At 42.7% G+C, this 23,836-nt stretch overlaps 2 protein-coding genes across 2 annotated transcripts in view; one reads left to right on the plus strand and one right to left on the minus strand.

The window, feature by feature from the left end:
- Positions 1 to 23,836, plus strand: part of LOC119646777 — a 322,623-nt gene that overhangs the window by 94,896 nt on the left and 203,891 nt on the right. Inside the window, exon 3 of the mRNA XM_038047360.1 lies at positions 1,343 to 1,509. Within this exon, the coding sequence (XP_037903288.1) occupies positions 1,343 to 1,509 (167 nt within the window). The remainder of the gene's footprint in view (positions 1 to 1,342; positions 1,510 to 23,836) is intronic.
- LOC119646776 (sodium-coupled monocarboxylate transporter 2-like) overlaps positions 21,698 to 23,836 on the minus strand; it is a 28,765-nt gene continuing 26,626 nt past the window's right edge. Inside the window, exons 7-10 of the mRNA XM_038047358.1 lie at positions 22,823 to 23,147; positions 22,572 to 22,733; positions 22,163 to 22,296; positions 21,698 to 22,072 (exon numbers count right to left, since the gene is read on the minus strand). Of these exons, the coding sequence (XP_037903286.1) occupies positions 21,757 to 22,072; positions 22,163 to 22,296; positions 22,572 to 22,733; positions 22,823 to 23,147 (937 nt within the window). The 3' untranslated portion in view covers positions 21,698 to 21,756. The remainder of the gene's footprint in view (positions 22,073 to 22,162; positions 22,297 to 22,571; positions 22,734 to 22,822; positions 23,148 to 23,836) is intronic.

Here is a 23,836-nt window from a genome sequence, read left to right on the forward strand (position 1 = left end):
TGTATTGTGTGAACCCAGGAATTGTCAACACAATCACCTCATCCTCATTTCAGCTGAACCGCTGCCGCAAAACCAAACATCTCAATGACAATTTAGCCTGAAGTGTTTGAGCTAGTCAACAAACTGATGTTGAAGATAGAGGACAATTTTGCCATAATCTACTTTGGAAATGAAGTCACGTTCTAAGTCAATAAAATTTATGAATGAAGCTAAATAAAGGAGATAATTGAATGCAATTTGCATAGCATATATTCATAATGAAACACAAACAACTGGTGGATACCGCTTGGCAAGAGATTTGATATTGCTTTATTATGTTTAGTATGAGCTCCTTCAGAACGAGGTCAATCTGCATACATTTGTATATAAACCGAAATAAGTACTTCACCTCGAATCGTCCCTCCGCCATGTAATACGGGTAATCCACTCTCCACCCTCACCTACGCAACATCCACAAAATTACAACCGCTAGTTTAGCATAACCCCAAATGTAAGTTCATTTACTAGTACTAAATACACTCCCAAAGATATTTCCATAGAATATCAGTTACTTTCCTGCTATTCTACGCAAATAATCATCATTCTGGGTAAAAATTTGAAAATTCCCCTCAATTTATATGCAATCTCCATACATAAACTTATCGTTATCGCTACAAAGTTCACGACACCGAAGATACACTTCCAGCCTATTCTTGCATAAAATTCTCGCCAATTTTATTCTGAAATGTGGAAATATTCAACCAATTTATATTCTATTCTATTTACTCACTTTTGGGGATTTCTGTTTAATGTTCGTGTGAAATGCAAAACTTTTCCGACACGTTGCCCGTTCGCCGGGAAGTTTCGCTGTAGATGGATGCCAAGGAAAGTTTTTAATTGAATGGCATTGCAGATAATTGAATTCTCTAAAAAGTTGGAAAAATTTAATTAATGTTAGTAGCATCTCGGAAGGTGTCTGCAAAGTGAAAGTTCTTTATTATGAACCGCGATCTTTAGCTTCCTCCGGCTTTCTTGCTGGGCTAAGCACTCAAGGGTGGCTTTATTGTCTTCATAAAGAGGTTCGGTGCATGTAAAAAGATGCTGCGATTATAGAACGCCGCGGAAATATTCCGTAAGTTGGTCGCACAATTGGAGGGAGTGGGAGGTGGCAGAGGGTGTAGTCACTTTTTCAAAATCTTGTACTAATGCCTACTAGAATGGTTTTTTCCTGGGTCGGTGTGACTAGGCTAATATTGAAAGTAATCATATGGAAGGATATATCATACATAATCTTTTCAAAAACATCTTTCTTCTTTCTTTGACAACTATATTTTTACGTAATTTCTCTTAATTTAATTTTCAGCTTATTGTCGAAATCAACAGTCAAGTAGCACTTTTTCGCGACATGCTCATCCATGTGGGTCAAGCACGAGACTCTCCCGAGTTACGCGAGAAAATCCGCAAACTTCGGCGTACCTGTGTCGAGGCCTGTAAGCACACAGCCCAGCTAATTCTGCCGCAGATACGAAGGTAAGTATCCCGTTCACATGCACGCCCCCACATAAAAGTTAATTCCCTTCACAGACGATTTTCCGCCGCATGTACATATAGTACATACCACGAGATGTGGAACATAGAGAAAAGTGAAAATGGCCATAGAAGAATGGAGATAAGACCTAAAGACATAGTAGCATCCTTGTCATAACATAAACTAATGCTCCTTGGGTTCTGGTGAAGAAGAGTTCGAAGAAAAAGTGTATCGTTTACGGTTATTAGGGCTATTTACGCGAAGATATGGTTTAAGAAGCTTGATATGAATAAGAATACGCACTTTTGCTAGGGCGTTAATAGTTTTAGAGAGTATCGACTTATGGGGTTTCAATCAATGTTATCATTTGGCGCCAAACTGGATAATAATTTTGGTAAAGTGTTGATATCAGGCGACATTCTTTCAGAGGACTTATTTGCTTATCTTAAGTATATACTTACTGGACACGCTACATCTTGCATACGACTCAATAAAAACCATATGAATATATTTTACTCAGATATAACGAAATCAGATGAATTAGTTCCATTTTCTCTGTAGCTAATTCCAATGATCCTTTATCGCAACACATTAACATGCTTCAAATTGCCGAATAACATTTCGAAGACTTTGTACATATAAAATAAAAGTCTTTAAAAAATTGCTTTAAAGGTTGCTCATATTAGTAATATTTTTTTATTGTCAGAAATCGGAAAATATCAAAGCTTTTGCTGGCTTCCGCCATACGGATCTCGAAGATAAATAGTAGAGGCTGGGGCGCTCCCGGGTGGTCCCGGCAAGTCACCGTGAACGATGGCTCGTAAGTGTGGTTAATGCACCATATCCTTCATATCCAGTCAGGGATTGTTTCAGGCTACATTACTTCTCCATGATGTCTATTGACTTACTTGTGATGAACTTAGTCGAACATATAGGTTCATTCAAAATGGCGCCCAACGTGGGTCAAATATTTACTAGATTGCCGTAAAGACAATCAATTTGTAGAAAATAACCCATCCCGTTCAAACGACATCAGTCTCTTCACTTAATTCCTGGTCAGGCTTCACGTGGGCTCGACTCTACTCCAATTTTAAGTTATATACACACCTTTTTATCGTGAGGCAAATTTCTCTGTGCCACATTACCATCCGCCTTCTATTCCCTTTCCTTCGGTAGCATACCTCATAAGTTTGTCATTTTTGCATTCGTCTTAGGGATCGTCATGTAAGTAATTGTCTGCCAATAGAATCTGGAAATATGGGAAAATGGGTCTTAACGACTATTTGCTCTAGGGAAGCTGGTGACGTGGAGGCTACTGGTTTAACGCCGGTATGTGGAAATGGATCCAAGGGGCTCGGACACCGGGAACCCGGAAAGGCAACAAGCCAGCGGCAGAAGAAGACACTGCGAAGAAGAAGCACCTTGGGAATGAGGACATGGACGTGGATGTACTACTAGGTGCAGTAATGTCCAGAGAAATCGGACGCAAGGAAGCGGAATCTTCGGCGGAAGGTGGAGATAAACCAGGTGGAGATCCACACTGGATACACCAGACGCTTCTATCAGCGGTAATGCGCTCGAAGCGTGTGGCGCAGCGGGGTTAAAGACATTCGAAATATATTTCGAATGTTGTTAATTCGATTGACAGTTGCCACCACTGGTGTTCTCCGTGGCGGACTAGGACGAGAGGCAAGACCTGAGTCCAGGACGGATCATCGCGAGCGATAATGACGGTTTTCAGCGTCCAACAGAGGGATTCGGCATAAGATTGCGGCGTAATGTCCTTCAGAGGTATTGCCTCAGGCCACCGTGCAAACCTGTCGATGATTCTAAGACAACCCTTGTAACCGTGCGAGTCTCGCAAAGGGCCTACGATGTCGAGGTGTATGATGTGGAGCCGCTTGGTGGTGCGAGGAAATGAGCCCACTTCTTTTCTAACATGCTAAAAGGTCACCAGGTATGTAAGAAAAGTGCGAGACTCGCACGGTTACAAGTATTGCCTTACAATCATCAGGCAGGTTTACGCGTTGGCCTGACGCAATACCTCTGAAGGACATTACGGCGCAATCTTGTACCGAAGTCCACTGTCGAGAGCGGATCTCTCGCTTTGGTGTCCCTGCAGTGATCATCACTGTCCAGGGAATGCAATTTGAGTCCACCCTTTTCTCGGAGTTAGGAAAATTCCTAGGATTCAAACTCCGACGAACTACCGCCTACCACCCGCAATTCAATGGGATGCTAGAGCGTTGGCACCGGACGCTAAAAGCGTAAGACCAACACATCTGTTGTGGCCAACGCTTTATTGTGTTCCGCACCAGGGCTTACATCCACGCATCCCGCGGAGAATAGGCCCGTTGTGACGGGAAGTGATAAAATCAGCGAGAAAGATCTCGACGAAGCTGATCTCTCCCATGAGAATACGAACACGAAGGCAGGAAGGAAGACGACGTACGCGCAAGCAGCAGACTCAGTTCTGACCGCTGCCGTGGCAGCTTCTTCCAAGGACGGTGAAATACCAGGAGACAATTTACCATTCTCTGGTAATGCCTGTGAAAAAAATGCTGGAGCCTGGAACGAAGCCAGGATTTAACAATCAAGGTTTTCGCGATGGGCGTCTCCATTTGGAGTGCACTGATGAGGCTGCCGTAAGGGGGTCACCCCGTGTGTCAGACCTGCTGAATTGAACTTTTTCTTGGCATCAATTGCATCTAGATGTAGTATAGAATATATAAGCAAAGTGATTTTTTGATATTCGGAAATTATAGTGTTAGAAACGTAATAAGTCACGTGTCTGATTTGTGTCGGTCGCCGTAATAAAGCGCGCATTTATCGTTCGAAATGACGTTCGAATGACTTCACTAAAAGGACAAGAATTGAAGCCGAGGCTGTACATATGTTCCTTGAAGAAACCTAAGGTTTATGGACTAGGTATAGTAGTTGAGATTTTATGGCCTTTTAAATGCGTTTTTCTCGAAACTGCATGTTGAAAATCGGCTGCCACCATAGCCCAAAATCTATCCAACGAAACTCGTTGAAATTTTCACAATTTATTTAGAACATATTTCTACAGTCCGAAAACTAGGATGATTGCGTTTCATTCAGTAGTTTTTTTTTTATTCATTGAAGAAGCCGTGAAAAAACACCAAAATTCACAAAAAAAAGTTTAACACGGCACCAAAAATGTAGCTTTTAATATTTTTTAATAATCCTAGTTTGCACCGTCTACTTTTTAAGGTTTTGTGTGAAACAAAACCTTATTAGAATCGAGACGGTGTCTGTCTGTCCGTCTGTCCGTCTGTCTGTCTGTCTGTCTGTCTGTCTGTCTGTCTGTCTGTCTGTCACACCCGATTTATTCCGAAACGGCTGGACCGATTGTCACGAAAATTGGTGAGAGTATGTAATCTGGTGATCCCTTTACATGCAGTAAGGCGCGCCATCTTATGTTAAGTTTAAGGGGGGGCTCCCCGTACATGTGAATGGAGGGTGCAAATTTTTTTTTCACAGAATGTAGCCATGTAGGGCATCAAATGAAAGGTCTCAATTAGTACTTTTCGAAACTGGTTCCATATTTGATATTGGGTGAAACATGGAGGAGTGAGGGCTCAAAATATGACCCCCAAAAAGTGTAACAGGTCTCGTTCTCAGAACCTATCCAACCGAAAAATATGAAAAAAATCTCAGTGGTGCATCTCTACGAAATCTAGGCCTCAAAATATATCCGGTTCCGATATCTGCACAAATAAAGTTAATAATAGTATATTTCCACATTTTAGAAATTTACCCGGCACCCCCCTTATGTTCATCCCAGAAGTACAAGATTTGGCATGGGTATAAAGAAGAACATAATGCATAATTTGGTCGTTTGAAGAAAATCCAACTATTATTAACAAAGTTATAGGGGGTGAAACTTTACAATTTTTTGTGAATTTCGTTCACTCTACAACCCGCATGACGTCATCATCACATATCAATTCCTCAATATCACAACGAAATGAGTTCTTACGAATTGGGTGGCAGACAATTATTTTGTTTTAGTTTTTTAGTTATTTGTCAACCAGACATGTGTGTATGTAGGTATATAATATATGCGTGCTAATGAACTTTGCGGGTAGTGCCTAATTCAGTTAGATATAAGACGTAAATCGGAAATATGGGTACGACAAATTTAGATACGTGCAGATATGTGTACAGTAGGTAATAGGCAGTTTGTTTGTTTAGGGTGAGCGTGATATCTATGGCTCTAATATGTACGTATGTCTCGTAGTTTGGAAAAATATGAAGGATTATGTTGGATTTGTAGCTATATACGGACAGAAAAATGTGCGTCTCTTACATAAGATGAACACAAAACCTTTATACCCGAAGCGCGAGCTTCCGGTATTCCGACTTGTTTTCTTTGGGATGATCACAGCATCCTCTAGCGTGGTAGCAGAAAAGCACATTTTTTTGGAGATGGGTGTGTAAATTGCTCTGTATTTCAATAATGAACTATGCTATCGGCCTGGAAAATTTGTCACGTATGCTCAAGATGCTGATAAATATATGATAATTCGTATTTGTAGCTTTATCCACTTCTTCACAAAAAAAGGCGAAAAAAAACGGCCATCACACGGGATGACCCCCTTAAAGTAATTCCAGCAGGTAATCCCGGTTTTGAGTTGTGCTGGCTGGCCCAAGTTCACTATCGTAAGTACTGAGCTGCGCAGGTAAGAACATATCGAATGTTAGTTAGGGGCCCCTCGAAGGAAGGCAGACTACATCATCTGCATGCTGGGTAAACACAACCCGAGGATGGACTTTGGACAATGTAGGTTAAAGTTTATGAATGCCAGGAACGACAAATCTACAAACGTGGAAGGTTTCAGCTTGTGTATAGGAACCCCCTAAACTCAACCTAGAGCGATGTTACTTACTGCATGCGTGGAAATTCAAAGTCCACACCTTTCCTACAGAATGGAAAATGAATGTGACAGACAGACAGATAGACGGACGAATAATAAGACAGATAGGCGGTTTGAAACAAGACCTTAAAAACGTTCATCTCCAAGAAAAGTAGGGTAAGTGAAAAGGGCTGCCTAAGATTCCGATGAACCAAACCCCCCACATCAACCAACCAGTTGAGGCCACACTAAGACTGTTGGCAATAAGAAAAATAAGAATAGGCTGGGTTATGTATCGGCTCAGACTGCTACTCCAGAATGAGAACAGCAATGGCTTGGCGGAGGGTTACTACGGGTTTCGACACACTCTCTACACGGTGGTTGCAATCAGGATAGTGATCCATCTAACAAAAGATGTGCAGCATTCTGCGACTGCTGTGCCATTTTCGCATTGAATATCAAAAATGCGTTCATCTCCACCAACTAGAACCAATGTTCCTTTCAACATCGGCTTGCATAAGTATTCCCAGATATTTGGCGAGTCTCTATCAGAAAGGACTCTCTGATGCGGATGGATGAGAACTCTAAATAATATGTCATCACAGCGGCGGCCTGGTATTGGTTCCTCTTTTGTGAAATATTATGTATAATGAGTTGCTTGTTGTTCTAGTCCAAGAAGAAGCTATGAAGATCACCTTTCCGAATAACCTGACTGTAGTTGATATAACAAAGCACCCAGAGGATGTAGAGGTCTACGCGGTGGAAACAGTAAGGGAGGTTTGATGCGTCCATAAGTGGAGCACTCACGAAAAGTTTCGTAGATCCTGCTTCCTCATTATAAAATGGACGAGACAATAAATGAATTGTTGCCAGCCAGAATGACCACAGTATTTCTAAAGACTTCTTGCTCTTCGATGCAACTATGCTTGTTGGGTTTCGACTGAGACAGTTTACATGTACGGCTAGCGGCATTTAGGCTCTGCCATTTGTTCTCTTGGGGAACTTGTCTACACTTTTTAATAGAAGCATTAGCTAATGCTCCTGAAATTCTTCTTTTGCCAAGGCATCCGTAATTTCATTTTCCTGTACGCCAAAGTGACCCGGTACTCAAAGTACTCACTCTGTATTGAATTTAGAAATAGAGTTTAAACGATTAATACCTTGTGAAACAATTCTTCTTTGATCAAAGGATTGCTCAATGCCCTCAATGTAGCTTGACTATCGCCGCGCATTGCGATACACTTCAGCTTGAAACGCCGTTGCATATTGTAACTACCTCATAGCCCTGAACGGATTGGTCTATGAGGCGCCCTCGTTTCAGTACTATGGGTATATACCTATATCCAAAGATTACAAATTGAGTAATGCCTGTCCTGTCCTTTGCAGTGGGGCTAGCTTACAGTGAAAACCCTTTGTTTGGATAGGCAAATATCGGCCCAAATATGGCGACATATATCCATATTACTATAGGAGGTGGTCAAAGGGTAGTATAGGTCCCGGGGCGAAACGTGGATTGGTACCCACGATGGAGCATAAAACCTGGGAAATGCCTGCTGAACCTACACCAACAGCTCTACTACCAAACCCTATCTCCACCTCCACGTGGTGACCGCTGGGAGCTCTTTCTTGACGAAAAGCTGCAGACGGAGAAGGATGAAGGCGAGTCTCCCGCGCCTAAAAACGGGACAAATTGTACCAACTGGTCCTCCAGGTTGGGGGTTGGGTAGGGCTGACAACCCTACACAGAAAACAACTTGTTACGAAGCCACAACAGGAGCCTTGGACTGTACTGATAACACAACGACGAACCCGGCAACGACAACGGAATAACGATTTACGCATTTTTTCTTGGAACGTGCGCTCCCTGTACAGAGATGAAGTTGATAAGCAGCTAGCCGATATCCTATCCCGATATAGGGCTGATGTAACAGCGTTACAGGAGATGCGTTAGACAGGGACCAGTTTCCTGGAGAAGAGCCACTACACCATATATTATACTGGCCATCCAGTAAACCATGTGCTCGGAGTAGGTTTCTTAGTCAGCCAAAAAATGAAACCTGCTGTTATCGGCTTTGAAAACATAAGCGAACGGCTATGCACTCTGCGCTTGCGAGGCAAGTTTAGAAATATAAGCCTCATAAACGTTCACGCCCCTACAGAGGAGACTGCAGAGTCGGAGAAGGATACCTTCTACGAGGCAGTAGAAAGAGCCCTCGAAGCCTATCCCAGATATGATATCAAAATCATACTTGGGGATTTTAACAGCCAAGTAGGGAAGGAGCCCGTATTCAGGCGATACGTTGGCTCCCATAGCTTACACGCAAAAACACATGATAACGGACTGCGGACTATTCAATTAGCAGGGTCACACGAAATGGTTGTTGGAAGTACCTGGTTTGCGCGGAAAGCGGTCCACAAACATACGTGGGCCTCTCCAGACGGGACCACTTTCAACCAAATTGACCATGTGTTGATCGAACGCCGCCACCTCTCAGCTTTGATGAATGTCAGAACATATAGGGGGGCCAATATAGACTCGGATCACTATCTCGTTGGCATGGTACTCCGAGCTCGAATAACAATACCACCTAGAATCCCCTCTGACAATCAGGTGAGAGTGAACACTGAAGCCATCCACAACACAACCCTCCGCGACACCTATAAGAGGGAAATGGATGCCGCAATAACCGCAGTCAATAGAGGACCTGGAGATGAAGCATCAACTAATGATCTTCACAACCACCTGAAGAACGTTATCATGGATACGGCCACAAATATACTTGGCCCCAGCCGCAAAAGGAGTCGGAACGGCTGGTTTGACGATGAATGTAAGCTAGCAACGGAACGGAAGAATGCCGCATACCGAGTAATGTTGCATTCTCAAAGAACGTGGGCACGCGCAGAGACTTATCACGAACTCCGTCGAGCGGAGAAGCGACTTCACATACGGAAAAAGGAAGCCTGGGAGAACCAACAAGTCTGTGAACTAGAAAAGTACAGGGAGCAACCGCACCAGGTGCGGAAGTTTTACCAACAAGTCAGCAGGATGAAGCCTTATACACCTCGATGCTCATCCTGCCGAGACAAAGAGGGAAATCTGATTTCCGGCAGAATGGGAATATTAGAGCGATGGGTTGAGTACTTTGATGAGCTACTGAACAACCAGAACATCGGCGAGTTGGAGGTCCCGCCAACTGAAGACGACGGACAAATACTGCCACCACCAAGTTTAGGAGAAACAGTCCGTGCAATTCATCGGCTAAAAAATCATAAGTCGCCAGGAGCCGATGGAATTACAGCCGAATTGGTTAAATATGGAGGCGACCAGTTACACCAAGTGGTTCATCAACTTGTGCTCAAGGTATGGGACAGCGAATCAATGCCTGACGATTGGCAGCGAGGCATAATCTGTCTCATACATAAAAAGGGAGATATCACACAGTGCAGCAATTATAGAGGTATCACGTTGCTGAGTACCATCTATAAGATATTCTCCACTATCTTGCTAGGCCGGATAGCCCCATACGCCCAGAACATCACTGGCCCATACCAAAGAGGCTTCACTCCAGGCAAATCAGCAACAGATCAGATTTTCTCTCTGCGGCAGGCGATGGAAAAACTATTGGAATATGGACAACAGTTGCACCATCTGTTCATCGACTTTAAAGCCGCCTACGATAGCATAGCCAGGGTAAAACTGTACACGGCCATGAGAGAATTCGGTATCCCGACAAAATTAATAAGACTGACTAGGCTGACCCTGACCAATGTGCGAGGCCAGATAAAAGCAGCAGGATCACTCTCAAGACCATTCGACATCAACAAAGGTCTACGACAAGGGGATGCGCTATCATGCGTCCTCTTTAACCTGGCCCTCGAGAAGGTGATCCGTGATGCTGAGGTGAATGCAAGAGGTACGATCCTCTTCAAGTCCACCCAACTACTGGCCTATGCTGACGATATCGACATCATGGGAAGAACCACCCGAGACGTTCAAACTGCCTTCATCCAGATCGAGCAGGCGGCGCGAGATCTTGGGCTGCACATCAATGAAGGCAAGACAAAATACATGGTGGCAACGTCAGCACCGAAGACGAATCAACCAACAACATCAAACCGCACTGGTCAAACACAAGCACAAGAATAAGGATAGGGGAATACAACTTTGAGACCGTTGACAATTTCTCCTATCTAGGGTCGAAAATCACAACCGATAACAACTACGAAGATGAAATCCGCGCACGGTTGTTGTCAGCCAACAGAGCCTACTTCAGCTTACAAAGACTGTTTCGCTCGAAACGTCTCACCATAGGGTCAAAGCTCTTACTGTACAAGACTATGATCTTGCCAGTCCTCATGTATTCCTCGGAAACTTGGGTTCTTAGCAAGAAAAATTGCGAACTCTTGGCCGCGTTCGAGAGAAGAATCCTCCGAAGAATTTTTGGCCCCCTACATGAGGATGGACGATTCCGTACCCTACACAATGACGAAATCTATGAGCGATACCATGACCGTCCGGTTGTGGATAAAATCCGGCTCAATAGGTTACGGTGGGCGGGTCACTTAATCCGTATGGATGAAGATGATCCCACCCGGAAAGTCTATAAGGGCAATATCTATGGTAGGAAAAGAAGACGAGGCAGACCCTGCCTAAGATGGAGCGATGGCGTTGGCCAGGACGCCAGACAGCTTTTAGGGATATCGAATTGGTGGACCTCGGCGCAAAACCGGGATGTCTGGAGTTCCTTATTAAGGCAGGCCTAGACCGGATACCGGTTGTTGCGCCGTTGATGATGATGATTACTATAGGAGGCCTAAATCCCCATGGACATGCAAAGTTCCGCTTGCACAGCCTATAGGCTATAATTACTCGTCTCCCGTTGGCATCTACATGGTCGTTTGAAAGAATCTCCTTATCTAGAATAGCTCGGCCCGGTTATTTGCGGTTAGCCCCCTAGTGGGAGTTTCATGGTGGTTGTGGTTATGCCTACATCGCCGGCAGAGCTCCTCGGAACTCAAGCGTGGAGTTGCGCTGTACAACTTGGGTGCCGTACCCCTTAGTTGCGGCAGAGGTGTTAGATAGGCCTCGCATCCACTGGTATGAATGCTGAGCCTGCACTCAGTATAAACCAGGACCGCTGTGCTTGCATGGCGGGGCTCTGATTGTGGTCCCAAAATCAATCCGTGTCCGAAGAGGACCGTGGGATTATGCCTACACGGCAGGTACTCACGTTAAACCCCCAGGACTTTCATGTCTAGAATAGCTATCACTTCTGCAGATTAGTGAACGTCTATTTCCCTCACCTTTGGAGGGCAGGGATCATTCACTGTCCCCCTTTTGATAGATAATGGTCGTGCCTGAAGCGTCAACTATTAATCAAACTAACACTATTCCGAGGTCTTAACCAACAGCCAGCACAGCCACGTATAACCTTGGGAATGTTTTTGCAGATTCATATTAAGATTAACATAGCATAGATCCATCTACAAAGCAATTCCAGAAAGTAAATGTATGTAAATTTAGAAAAAATGCTTGGTTAATTTGTACATAGGTCAGTTTTTTCACAATGTAGTCGCCATTCATTTCGAGGCAGGAAAACAGTTTTTTGGTGCCTCCTCATAAAAAAATTTGGCCGTATGAGATGTGAAATTGTCATACAGCAGGCAGACTTTTTTGTCAGCAATTCAACTAAAATTGTTCCTTTATGGCCCTAAAACACCTAAAACTGTTGTTTTGAGTTTTTTAGCGGAGGGTAAAATGGGGTGGTGGCCCTGCTGAGACTATCTCTTGGCTTTAGATTCAGGCCTGTAGTGGGCATCACCTCTAAACAATTTCAAACTCATTGAGGTGGCTCCCCAAATATCAACTGGAGTTCTTTTCTTCACGACGCGATGGCGAGATAAAGGATGACGGCGTGGATTTTGGACTTGGCGTGAAATTGGATCAAGATTTTCCCGAGGTAATGATCCTGGGTGAAGAGTTTATAAACATATTTACCTCCTCGAATCAATCTTATTTTGAAGTCTACACGATTTCCATCATGTCGAGAAATCAATGTACTCTGACATCATCACGAAGTTTTTGGAAAGGGGCACAATCAAAGGCTCTTTCAGTGCCCACCTTTCCGTCTTTCAGAGTTGCATCCTCTATCGTCCGGATAGCTCAGTGGTTAGAGCACTGGGTTGTCATACGGAAAGCCGCGGTTCAAATCTCGCTGGTGGCAGTGGGATTTGTATCGTGACTTGACGTCGGATACCAGTCGACTCAGCTGTGAATGAGTACCTGAGTCAAAATCAGGGTAATAATCTCGGGCGAGGGCAATGCTGACCACATCGCCTCCTAGTGTACCGTTACGGTCTTGAATGAAGTGCTCTAACACACTTCAAGGCCCTGATCCAACATGGATTGTTGCGCCAACGATTATTATTATTATCCTCTATCTTGGAACCCAAGGAATGCAGAGCCGACTGAGATGATTTTTCCTGCTGGTAACCATGTCTTCATTTAGTAGCTTTGACCTTAACACTTTCTTTCCAAATGTGGTGTTCAAATACAATCGCTAAACTTTTCAATGTGAATAATGTCAAACTGGTAAGTCTTCGTAATCTTTCCAACTAGAAAACATGATGATTATATTTACCGCGTAGCGCTTCAAGTACTCAATATCCCACTTTAGTTCGCGCGCGCGATATATACGATCTATGTCAGTGGCAGTGCTCAAAACACAGTATAGAGGCTCATGTTTTGCTCCGGTTAGCATTACAAGTTTTTGTTCTAATTCCTCTTGCAACACTTTCGTATTGAATGGTTTGCCAAAACTCTCCCTCCTTCTATAGTCTGTTCTTACGGAAGGTGTATTATCAAGAGTCTATACCGACTCAATTCAGGAGTTCGTGCAGGTGCCATCCAGTTTTCTACGAGAGTTCAACTTAGTCGACCTTTTCAGGACTCTGCTTACCATCAATGTCTTTCGTCTCCCAATTCCTCTCTTTACCCACTCCGTTTTCCCTGGATTTCGCCTGCAATAGTCGAGCTAAATTCTAATGTAACAGTGGTCTGACAGCAAGGCTCCTTCTAGTACCCGCCGTTTCTAATCAATTCTAACATCTTCAAAATAGAGATTGCTAAATTAATTCTTTAATGTTCGCAATAAAGAAGACCATCATCAAGAATCAAATAACTTGCCTCCTCTACGATTTCATTTGCTACTCCCCCACAAATAGTATATGCTGAGTGTTCGAATCACAACCTAGTAAGAGTTCAATCAGAGTGACCACTTAATTATGCGTATACTACACGGTCAGACAAAGAAGACATATAATAGGGATAGTATGTAGAGGCATCTCCTCTTGCCATTAATCTGACATTGTAAGATAACCGTAACTGGATCCCGGGAAAAAAATTTTCTCAGCAAAGTTATCTACAACAATTTGGACATGAGGACACAAGTTCCAGATTTTGGAAATCTCTCATTGTAAAAGACGATAGCCCCCTGAACTGAACCAATACTACAGATTTTGTTAAATCGAATTGACACATAAGGTATAAGGGCAGTCCAGCCAACTTTTCTGTTACCAGAAAAAAAAATAAGTCGGGAAACCGGAAGCTGCACGCTTCAGGTATGAAAGGTTTTTTGTATTTCTTATTCGTATTCTTTATAAAGACATTTGAGCGAACATTGCCCCCGTTAGTACCTTACAGGTAATGTACGCATATATTATATGAGCATATTCTCTTTCGCGTGATACTGAGATTCGAAATCTAAAATTTGCACCAATTTCGAAAAGTACTAATTAAACCCTTTCATTTGGTACCCTACATGGCCAGATTCTGTGAAAAAACACCTCCCGCCCCCCCTTTAAACTTAACTCGAAATGGCGCCAGTTGCCGCATGTGAAGGGATCGACAGACCACATGCTTTAACCAACTTTCGTGACAATCGGTGCCGCCGTTTCCGAATAAATCGGATGTGACAGACAGACATACAGCCATACAGACGGACAGACAAACATCGACTCGATTCTAACAAGGTCTTGTTTGTGTGACACAAAACATTAAAAATGCCTACAATTGCTTCTTCTGCCAGGTTAGCCACTGCGTTAATGACATCCAGTTTATCAAGAAGCACGAGAACCGTACTTTTGACGCATCTCCCGTTTCCTCTACAACTGAGAGCGGCCTATTGCATACAATCCACTCTAGCTACTTTCCCAGATTGTACAATAAATCAGCGGGGCAATACGAGAATAGCTCCCCTGGTGGTTTGTTGTAGGTAATCTGACCGCATTATTTCTGAACCTTGAAACATCAGAAATGGTATGCTCCAGTTGTCCAAATTGAGCACCTTCCGCTATTGTCGACCGCCAAACCGCGCATAGTCATGGTACGCTAATAATTATCATGTCCACATTTAGTTTTTGGCCGACTGGCCCAAGAGCGTATGTGAGAATCCACAGGAGTAGAGGTTCATCTGAACAAACATCATTTGCTGCTTGCTTTTGGATTTCTTTATACAGACGACCCGCGTTTGCGACTTTGGAAGCTTTTAGTACCTTATTTGTCGTTTCGCGAATTGTTTATTGCGTCGATACTTCGTGTGGAATTTGAAATTGCCATATCAATTCGCTCCGTATATCCACCTTCGTCGTAATCTCGTCGAGGTTCTTGGGTTTCGCAGTTAGCTCTTGAGTCAATTACCTTACCACGCCCTCCTTTCCCAGATCTGGTGGTTGAGGTTTTCGTTCCGCATCTTCCTCCTGAACTGCAAAGTTCAAGTTTGGCACTCATAACACATTTAGTATTTTCTATCCACACTTTAACACCGAGAAAGTTTCGGTGTCTTAATAATCCTCACGTACTCAAAAATCGGAAAATCCAATCTGCAGCACCCCTACATCCCATAGCAGCCATAATAGATAGATTTCCTCCAACAGCAAGAGTCGTGTTCACTTCTCAAGTGACCATCTGATATACTTTGGGAAAACTTATAAATTCCGGAGAAATGTTCTGATATGATAATAAATGGATAACCTAAATAGGAGCAGTCTTGGCTCAAGTAGTGCAAGGGAAGCGAGCAAAGTGTTTTCATATATGTAACGTGGACCTAATGCCTGCAAAGTTATGCTACTACTTTTGTCTCTCAAATACGCTCACCCCCTGGAAGCTAGGTAAGTTTTAATTAACACGAAAACAGGATTATAATGAATCTCAGTGATTGCCGAGGGATTGTTGGTTTTATTTGACGAGGAAGTGTAGGCTGCATGGTGTTGATACTGTTGGATATGGTTCGTGGGCGTTTGTGGGAATATTGCGGGGGCAAGCTACACAATATTGCATAGTTCTCTTCCATATGTTTATATCAAGTGGCTCGTTGTTCTTTTAATTGCGCGAATAGGTGAGCTTGTTTATTGTAACGCAGCCATATGTAAAAACATCCTTAATTAAAAAATGTCTACGAATTCAAAATTAGCCATTTTGTCCCAAGTGAAAACTTTGAATAACTGTTAGACAATCTGGTTTGAACCTGAAAACTTCCCAGGTTAGCAAATCACTTACTGCATGATTGCCACTATCAGGAATCCTGCAGGGGGAATAATCATTTTGGAATTTTGAAATCTCAATTTCAAATCGAACCAAACATGATGAGAAAAGAACTCAGTAACCTCACTAAAAGTTTCTGGCGCGTATAAAGAACCTGAAAGCTTTATTCCCCAGATATTAGCTGCAAATAAAATGACTGGGTAGATCACCCATAATTTATCGGATTGCATGAACCAAAAAGTCACTCCATGTCCAGGAGATAGACCTACTTGGAAGAAAATTGTCAATTCTGAGGTCCTCACCAACAACGTCAAAGAATGAAGTAAGAAAAACCGAAATACAAATAAAGATTTAAAGGTGGCGAATTAGGTAAAAGCAGAAATCCGCCCAACTGAATAGAGTCCGAACCGACAGGTAACAAATATTGTTGCTCTTGTTTAGCAAGGATATTCACCATGTGTACCTAGTCATAATAACTAAAATAGGAGTCATTAGGATCCTTCACGATAGATCGCTGAGGGAAAAAGAGGCTCCTTTAAAAAACTAATCAGTGGCGATTCCAGTGACAACTAACCGCAGTATCAACGACTAAACGGCGAAGAAGAGAGCAAAAAAAACTCGAAAGGGATCCTCTAGAAAACCAGCAACAGAGAGAAACAGGCTAAAGGTTCCAAAAGTAGGAAGCTTCAGTTAGATCAGTTGGATCTCAAAAGTATATTGTACAACGGACGAAGGGATGAGATAGTAGTCATATTGCAGGTGGTAAAAGCATATTGCGGAAAGCCATTAACCGCGATGAGAAAAAAAACTTACTATAAAGCAACCTCAATCATTGTAGGTACGTTTAGGATTTACTCTTGCAAACCACTTACGGCTCTGTATTGGGTACTACCATTATGCAAGAACCCTGGCAACACCTTGGCAATAATGGATGAGTCACAGACTTGATCAGTAGAACTGTAACAGAAATAATTAGTAGACCTCCCACCAAGCCAGACGAGCTGCTCACAAGGCGCTAGGTATGTAGAACCAATTAGAAGAAAAATATCGGATCCATAAAAAAACCGGGAGAAACCTCAATCTGAGTATCCTGCAAAGAGGGAATGCTGTAATGAACGCTTGACAAAAGCAGATGTAAATCCGTGGGGGGCTTAGATGCTGTTCATGCCCTAATGTCATGCAGGAAATCACCCACCACCGCAGAGTTTCTGGTTGCTTCACCCGGAAAATTACCACTATTCGTAAATTTCTCGCTCACTTACCATTGGCAGTCCTTGGATAATGTGTCGCTGGCAAACATTAGGGCTCACATGCCGTCTCCAAAAAGTATTAAGCTCCCCAGTATTTCCCAAAACTATATTCAGACGTGAAAATACTTCCAGTATGTAGCCTCTTACATCTATTTTACAACTGTCCCAATCTTCGTTGTGACGACTTTCACCAGAGACCTATATTTCCACATCGATTCAAATTGGCCCTTGAGAATCTTCCGGACAATTACTCATGTTTTTGATGGGAGGTCCAAATTGTCGTTTGGTCGCTCCTATTTTTATATGATACAAACATCAATTTCATTTTCGAGCACCACTTGAGAAAGCAGGTGAATAGTTGCTTGGTAATGGTTCTTAGTCTGAAGCTCTGAACATCTACTGTTGCCTATAATATCGTCGATTTCCTGTGTTTCTTCGCATAACAGGCATTTAGGATACTCATAACATAGATCTATCATAATTATTTCAAGAGTCTCTCGCGATGTGCCCTCATTCTAGACATTTAGAACACTTCTTACATGGTCGACAATGCGAAATTTACCCACAACCAAAGGTTCATTCCGGTGAAACTCGAGCTACGACTTGAAATCCTCGCAGATCTCCGCTTTTGTGGTAAACACATACAATCTCTTGTATTAAATCACAGTTGAGTTCTGAACCATCTTGACCTCTGATGCTTCGCCTAGGGATAATTCGATCACAGAACTTATAAAAACATTTCGAAAGCTTGATCGATAGACAGCCGGCTGACTTCCGCTCTGGATCCTTTTGTGTCGACGATAATCACCCCCTCCGGATATTTGATTTCGAGATAGCTTCCGAAAGCATGAACAAGGAGTGTACCTACAATGCACTGCGCAGGAGAAGCATTTCTGAGAAACTATTAGCTATTATCGGAAAACTCCTCTCTGGCAGTTTTCAACCCCATATCGATCGCGGACATCCTCATTTCGGATCTGATTAAAACGTGTCACGCCGCTAGTCCAACGCAATATCTTCGTCTCCATTACTGAAAGACGCCGTTAATTGTTTTTATAGTCGGCCAACACTCAAAGTCAAAGCTGGACGTTGGGATGTGCCGTGCGACGGTGCCCATAACTAGAACAAAGGGGAGTGGTGAAAGGGCGCTTCCTTGATGAACATTTCGAGTTTTACTTTTCGAATTTTGGTAGAGCAATTGAACCTAGCACACGAGTTCTTCTGGCACTAAGTGTTGTCGTAGACCATACCAGATGAGTTCGTATGGGATATGGTTAAACGCTTTCTCTTGATCCAGAAATGCAATGTAAAGAGGGCAATGCTTCTCACGGTATTTCTCCATGAGTAACCGCACAACATGCATTGCGTCAGTAGTTCCTCAGTTCTTGATAAATCTGGTTTCATTCACTGTTATTTCAACGATTTCACGAACACGGTTGTCAAAAATGCTTTCAAAAATTTTCATGGTATTACAAAGTAACCGAATCGACCGGTAATTTGGACATTCTGCAGGAGCACCTTTCTTTTTCCATATTGGAACGATTGGCACTTTCTTGCCAATCAGATAGCTTTCTTCCTTCTTGAATAGATGAGATGTAGTCAGGTCGTGTGGCTTTCCCCGATTTCATTCGTTTTACTGCTTCCTCGACTTCATTTGAGCTGACAGTGAAGCCCATAGTGTTTTACGTAGGCACCTGTCGTGAGACTTAATCCTACGGTCCTCACACGGATTGATTTTCTGACCACAATCAGAGCCCCGCTCAGACAAGCAACAACGGTACCAGTCTATACCAAGTGCATGGCTTAGCATTCATACTGGTGGATGCAAGAATTACCTAAATCTCTACCGAACTATGGAGTACGGCACCCGTGTTGATACGCAACACCACGTCGAGGCCCGAAGGTCTCTTCTCGCTTGAGCATAACCATAACCACCATGAAACTCCCACTAGGGGAGCCAACCGCAAATAACCGAGCTGTCCTCACATACAACAGGAGTTCACCCGAAGTATGTGAGTCCAGGGGCTTTCCCGGTTCCCATGGTACCAGTATACCCCTGGTCAGGTTTTGTGACCAATTTGCTACTTCAGATGAGTCCCCGTGCAGACTCGGGTCTGATCGCCCTGATTAGGCCTTTGGAGCATTCGCCTACTGAATCACGGCCGGCAAACCAAAGTGATTACAGCGTCTCCCGGTGCCACCACTATGGAGGTTCTCCTCGGCCACTTGGTTTTGTTTTGGCCGATAGGGTTGCCGCCCCATCTTCCTCGCCGCCACCTCTGAGCACCAGTTACATTGGCAGGTGGAACAAGTCCAAATGTCGGCAATGATTGTGGAAGTGGAGGATGAACAAATTCTTCAGTTGAAATCTGCTCAAAATATTCTCGCCATCTATCCGTTGCGGCCCGACGGTTTGTAAGCAAAGTACCGTTCTAGTCGTTCACCCAACATAAGTGTTGGATGTCCTGTGTGCACTCGTTTTGGCTTTTGGCAAGTCGATACAAATCTCTCTCGCTATTCAGAGTCTGCAGTTTATCGTAAAGACTTTTGTAATGGACCGCTCGGGTGACAGCAACTGCTTTCTTTGCTTCCCGGTTGCCATTCTTATATATATGCCAATTGGCAAGCGTTTTGTCGTCGATAAACTTGCAGTAGACGCGTTTCTCTTCGCGGACCTTCATTTAAACATCATCATTGCAAAAGCCGAGTATCTCGGTTGATGTACCGCTTCCCTGGTTTGGTGACGGCGACGGTAGTAGAGGCCGCAGGATGGCAATCAACGATGTTGAGGTGCGAAGGTCTAATAGGGAACGACTTTGCAATCAGTGACAGTGGTAAAATGTCGACCTCTTATGAGAAAATAGTCGATTTGCGCTTTACTGAATAGTGCGATCAGCTGATATAATGGTCAGCTTCATCAGCCGATCATCAAACGTTCGACTTCTTTCATGACATCGCGAAGACCCTCTGGGATAGCAATGCGAACACTGTGTAGAGTATGTGGGCTACAAAAATAGAGATGTTTATAGCCATTTTTATCGCGTTGCGTTCTATGTCGCAGCTTTTGGCACCAGACCATCGGGTTTCTTGCAAAGCACAGATATCAATGCGCTTTCTCCGAAGGGCTCTTGCGAGTTCCTCGGTGTTTCCAGTTGGGATGCCAACATTTATGGTGGGAACACCTATTTGTTTTGCTCGGACTAACTTACTTACGTCCTGACAACGTTCATGCGCCAAGAACCCTTAACCATTTCTAAACAGGACCGGGGCCCGTCCTGCCGCGTCGACTGAGGTTTGTGACTCAATCCGATCATCTTGTTTTTAACAACGTTGTATGCATTTTCTTGGTCGGCCTGTCGCGGGACCTGTCACCAAGAGAAAGCAGGTAGGATTTAACATAGTGGAATAACTCCAAATATATCTTACTTATCTCTTTCCCTGATCTCAGCATTTGATTTTTGTTTGACTGAGGATAGTACAAAGTGCGTTGCCTCAAACCCTCCTTCCTCACCTGGGGTTGGGACCAGCATACTAAGTAATAGCATGGCGGAGTTGTGTGTTTAGCCCTCTTCATGGGGCCATTTTTTGCGCAAATCCACCACAGATATTTCAATTGAGAGTACGCAATTTCATGAAGATTGTGCAAATGTAAGTGAGAACTGCGGAAGTAAATTGAATCAAATCTTCCAATTTAATATTTTTACGACCAGGCCTTTATTGAATGTTGCAGTACTTCCCTCTCAATTTCGCATTGTTATTTGCACACGACGTCTGCAATTCCATTGTAAATTTAATTTGTTCAAATATAATACCTCCGTTGGCATTTTTAAATTCTCCTCCACCAACAAGCTATATAAGTACGAAAACAATGTAAAAAGCAACAAAGCATAATATTTCATTTCAATGAGAAATTGTTTATTTCACCAGAATGAATTTTGAATAGAGCAAATACATAGAATGGAGCGAATTTATTATCCAAACAATAATATCACACGAAGACATCGGTGACATGCAAACTTTATCTAATTCTTTATTCTTCAGAATATACTTTTGTGTTCGTAGAATTTGTATTTACTCAACTATACAAGCAACAGAAGACATTTTTCTCCTACTAAGTGGGATATCCTTGCATGTGCTACGATAACTACTGTTCACCAAGTTCGCCCAAATTCTAAACTTCTTGCATCCTTCACAATTGCACAATTGAATTATTTATGGGGGAATTGCTAACGGGCAAAAGTTGAATAAGGGATTGAAGTTGTTTGGAAATTGTGTTATACGTTTTGTAAATAGTCTGCAAGTCATGCATTGTTCCATCCATTTTTAAGTTAATTAGAACAGAAAGGAATAAGCAAGGATGCGGGTAAAATTTTCACCGCTTCGAATAGGCACTCATGCACGACTGCAGGGAACTTTCTATGTTCAAATCATCGACATGTGGCTTTTCATATGTGCGAATATATGGATGAGAATGGTTTCACGAGTAAACATTCTCTGATAGACAATCAAAACACAGGAAGAAGTTAACCTAGATTTATTGGACTATGTACACAATACAACAACCTAGTACAAATCCGATTATTTTGATTCCGCTTCCTTGTGCTCTTTCTCAATATCATCTCCATTTACCACGACCTTCTTCAGAGCGAATTCCACTGTATTATACTCATATTTACCAGAGAATTTATCGTCATTGTTTCCACCGCGTCTGATATACGGAGCCAAAAGTCGTTCATCGATATCCTCGCATCCTCCTGTGAACTTGCTCACAACATATGCCACCAGAGCAGAAGCGAGAAATCCAATTAGTGAATAATACATGAAACTAATACGGAAGAGCCAGAAGATTTCGACATGCTTAGCGCCTTGTTTCTGCCAAACTTGGGCCATGTGACTGGAATGAAAAGGAAACGACATGTATCCTGGCGATGGAACAAGTTGTAGTAAAAATATTGTAAAGCGAAAAGTGGCAATGATAGCTTACAGCGTCGAGTTTAATAACACTTCGGGACATTGACCATTGCTGAATGGCAACGGGGGTTGCTTTGGATTTGACTGCGCTCCTACGAGGATGATGCCGACAACTATCATTGAGACTGTGCTACCAGCAATTATGCCCTGAAATTATGTGGAAATTGAAGTTTACAAATATATTGAGCTGGAAGATTTAACTATGGTATGCAGTTAAGAGTGAAGTTTCTACTAGTTCCGACAACATATTTTTTCACACAAATAGGATCCGTTCCTAATATTTTAGTGAGCAGGTTGGACGGACACTAATAATTCTTCTAAAGCCATTAGCACAAGCTAAGGAAAATTCCATTTATCTGATTGCCTTGAATGGAAAATTATGAAGTCTACGTAACAATAAAAATATAAAATAATTATTTTACCTTAGCATTTACAGTTCGTGATAGCATGCCAACGGTGAATAAGGCCAATAACGCTCCCGAAGTTAAGCCATGCAACGAGTAGCCTAAATGCATTATGCTGCCAAGCCGCTCAATTACAAACACCAGCAAAATAGTAACAACCCCCAAACACACGACAATACCCTGCAGTTTGAAATGTTTTTAATTACCCTCGTATAAATCAAAAAATAGAAACCGAAAAAAGGAATTACTTCCCCTGGAGCTCTACTCACTTTCATCACATTGCTGCGTGCCTTTTCGCTGAAATCGCTGGTGTAGGGTTTTATGATGTCCTCGAAAAGTGTCCCAGCCAGAGCATTCAGCGACGATGACATTGTTGCAAGTGCTGCACTAAATATTCCAGCTATAAATAATCCAGGCAGACCGAATGCATCCTTCGCAATAGTCATTGTGAAATATGGTAGCATTTGATCCAGCTTTTTTACGATTCCCGTCGAAAACGGATCGCAATGTTCGTAAACTGAATACATTAAAATCCCAATGTAACATGAACAGGTTTTCAATAAAACCGTTCCAATGCTGAATAGCCAAACGCACCTGAAATATAGATATTCTCATATATCGGAAGAATCAAAATGTAGCGGGTTCTGGAGGTAAAAGTGTTGGGGTGAAAAACTGCACTTGCAAATGAGTCCGCATGCGAAAAATATAGAATTTTAATACACGTCCCCCAAGTGCTAATTGAATTGATTCTTTTCAAAAGCAAAAGCTGCGGGTTCCAAAAGCCGCTAATTGAATTTGCTTGGAAGGGATTTTCCATATTCAATGGGGTGAAATCATAACAGGCACATGTGCTGCAGGTACATGGATAAATCCTTTTGTGAAAGATATTGAAAATCAAAAAAGAATTATCGTTCCGTAATGACATAACCGTATGTGTATCCTGCATACAATGAATTTCCGCGGTATTTGAGTGAAATAAAAAGCTTGGTCATGTAAAATATGGATTTCAATCAAATTACGTCCCGTCCGAAACTAAATGATTAATCCACGTTTCAGGAAGCAGGCGGCTTCTATAATAATTTTTAAATCCTTATTGAAATGGATGGGCATGCCGATATAGTCTCAGGGTTTGAGGAGTTGTCTACACATTTTGGGGAATACGTAAACTCAGGCCATGCATACACTAATCAGTTTGTGTAGTTCCTGTATGCCAGAAAAAAACCTACAACTTTAGAGGGCCTCAGCTTGGTATTCGAATGCTCTGTGAGTTGGGCTTAAGAATA

Source organism: Hermetia illucens, chromosome 1, assembly GCF_905115235.1.
Source record: "Hermetia illucens chromosome 1, iHerIll2.2.curated.20191125, whole genome shotgun sequence".
NCBI lineage: Eukaryota > Metazoa > Arthropoda > Insecta > Diptera > Stratiomyidae > Hermetia > Hermetia illucens.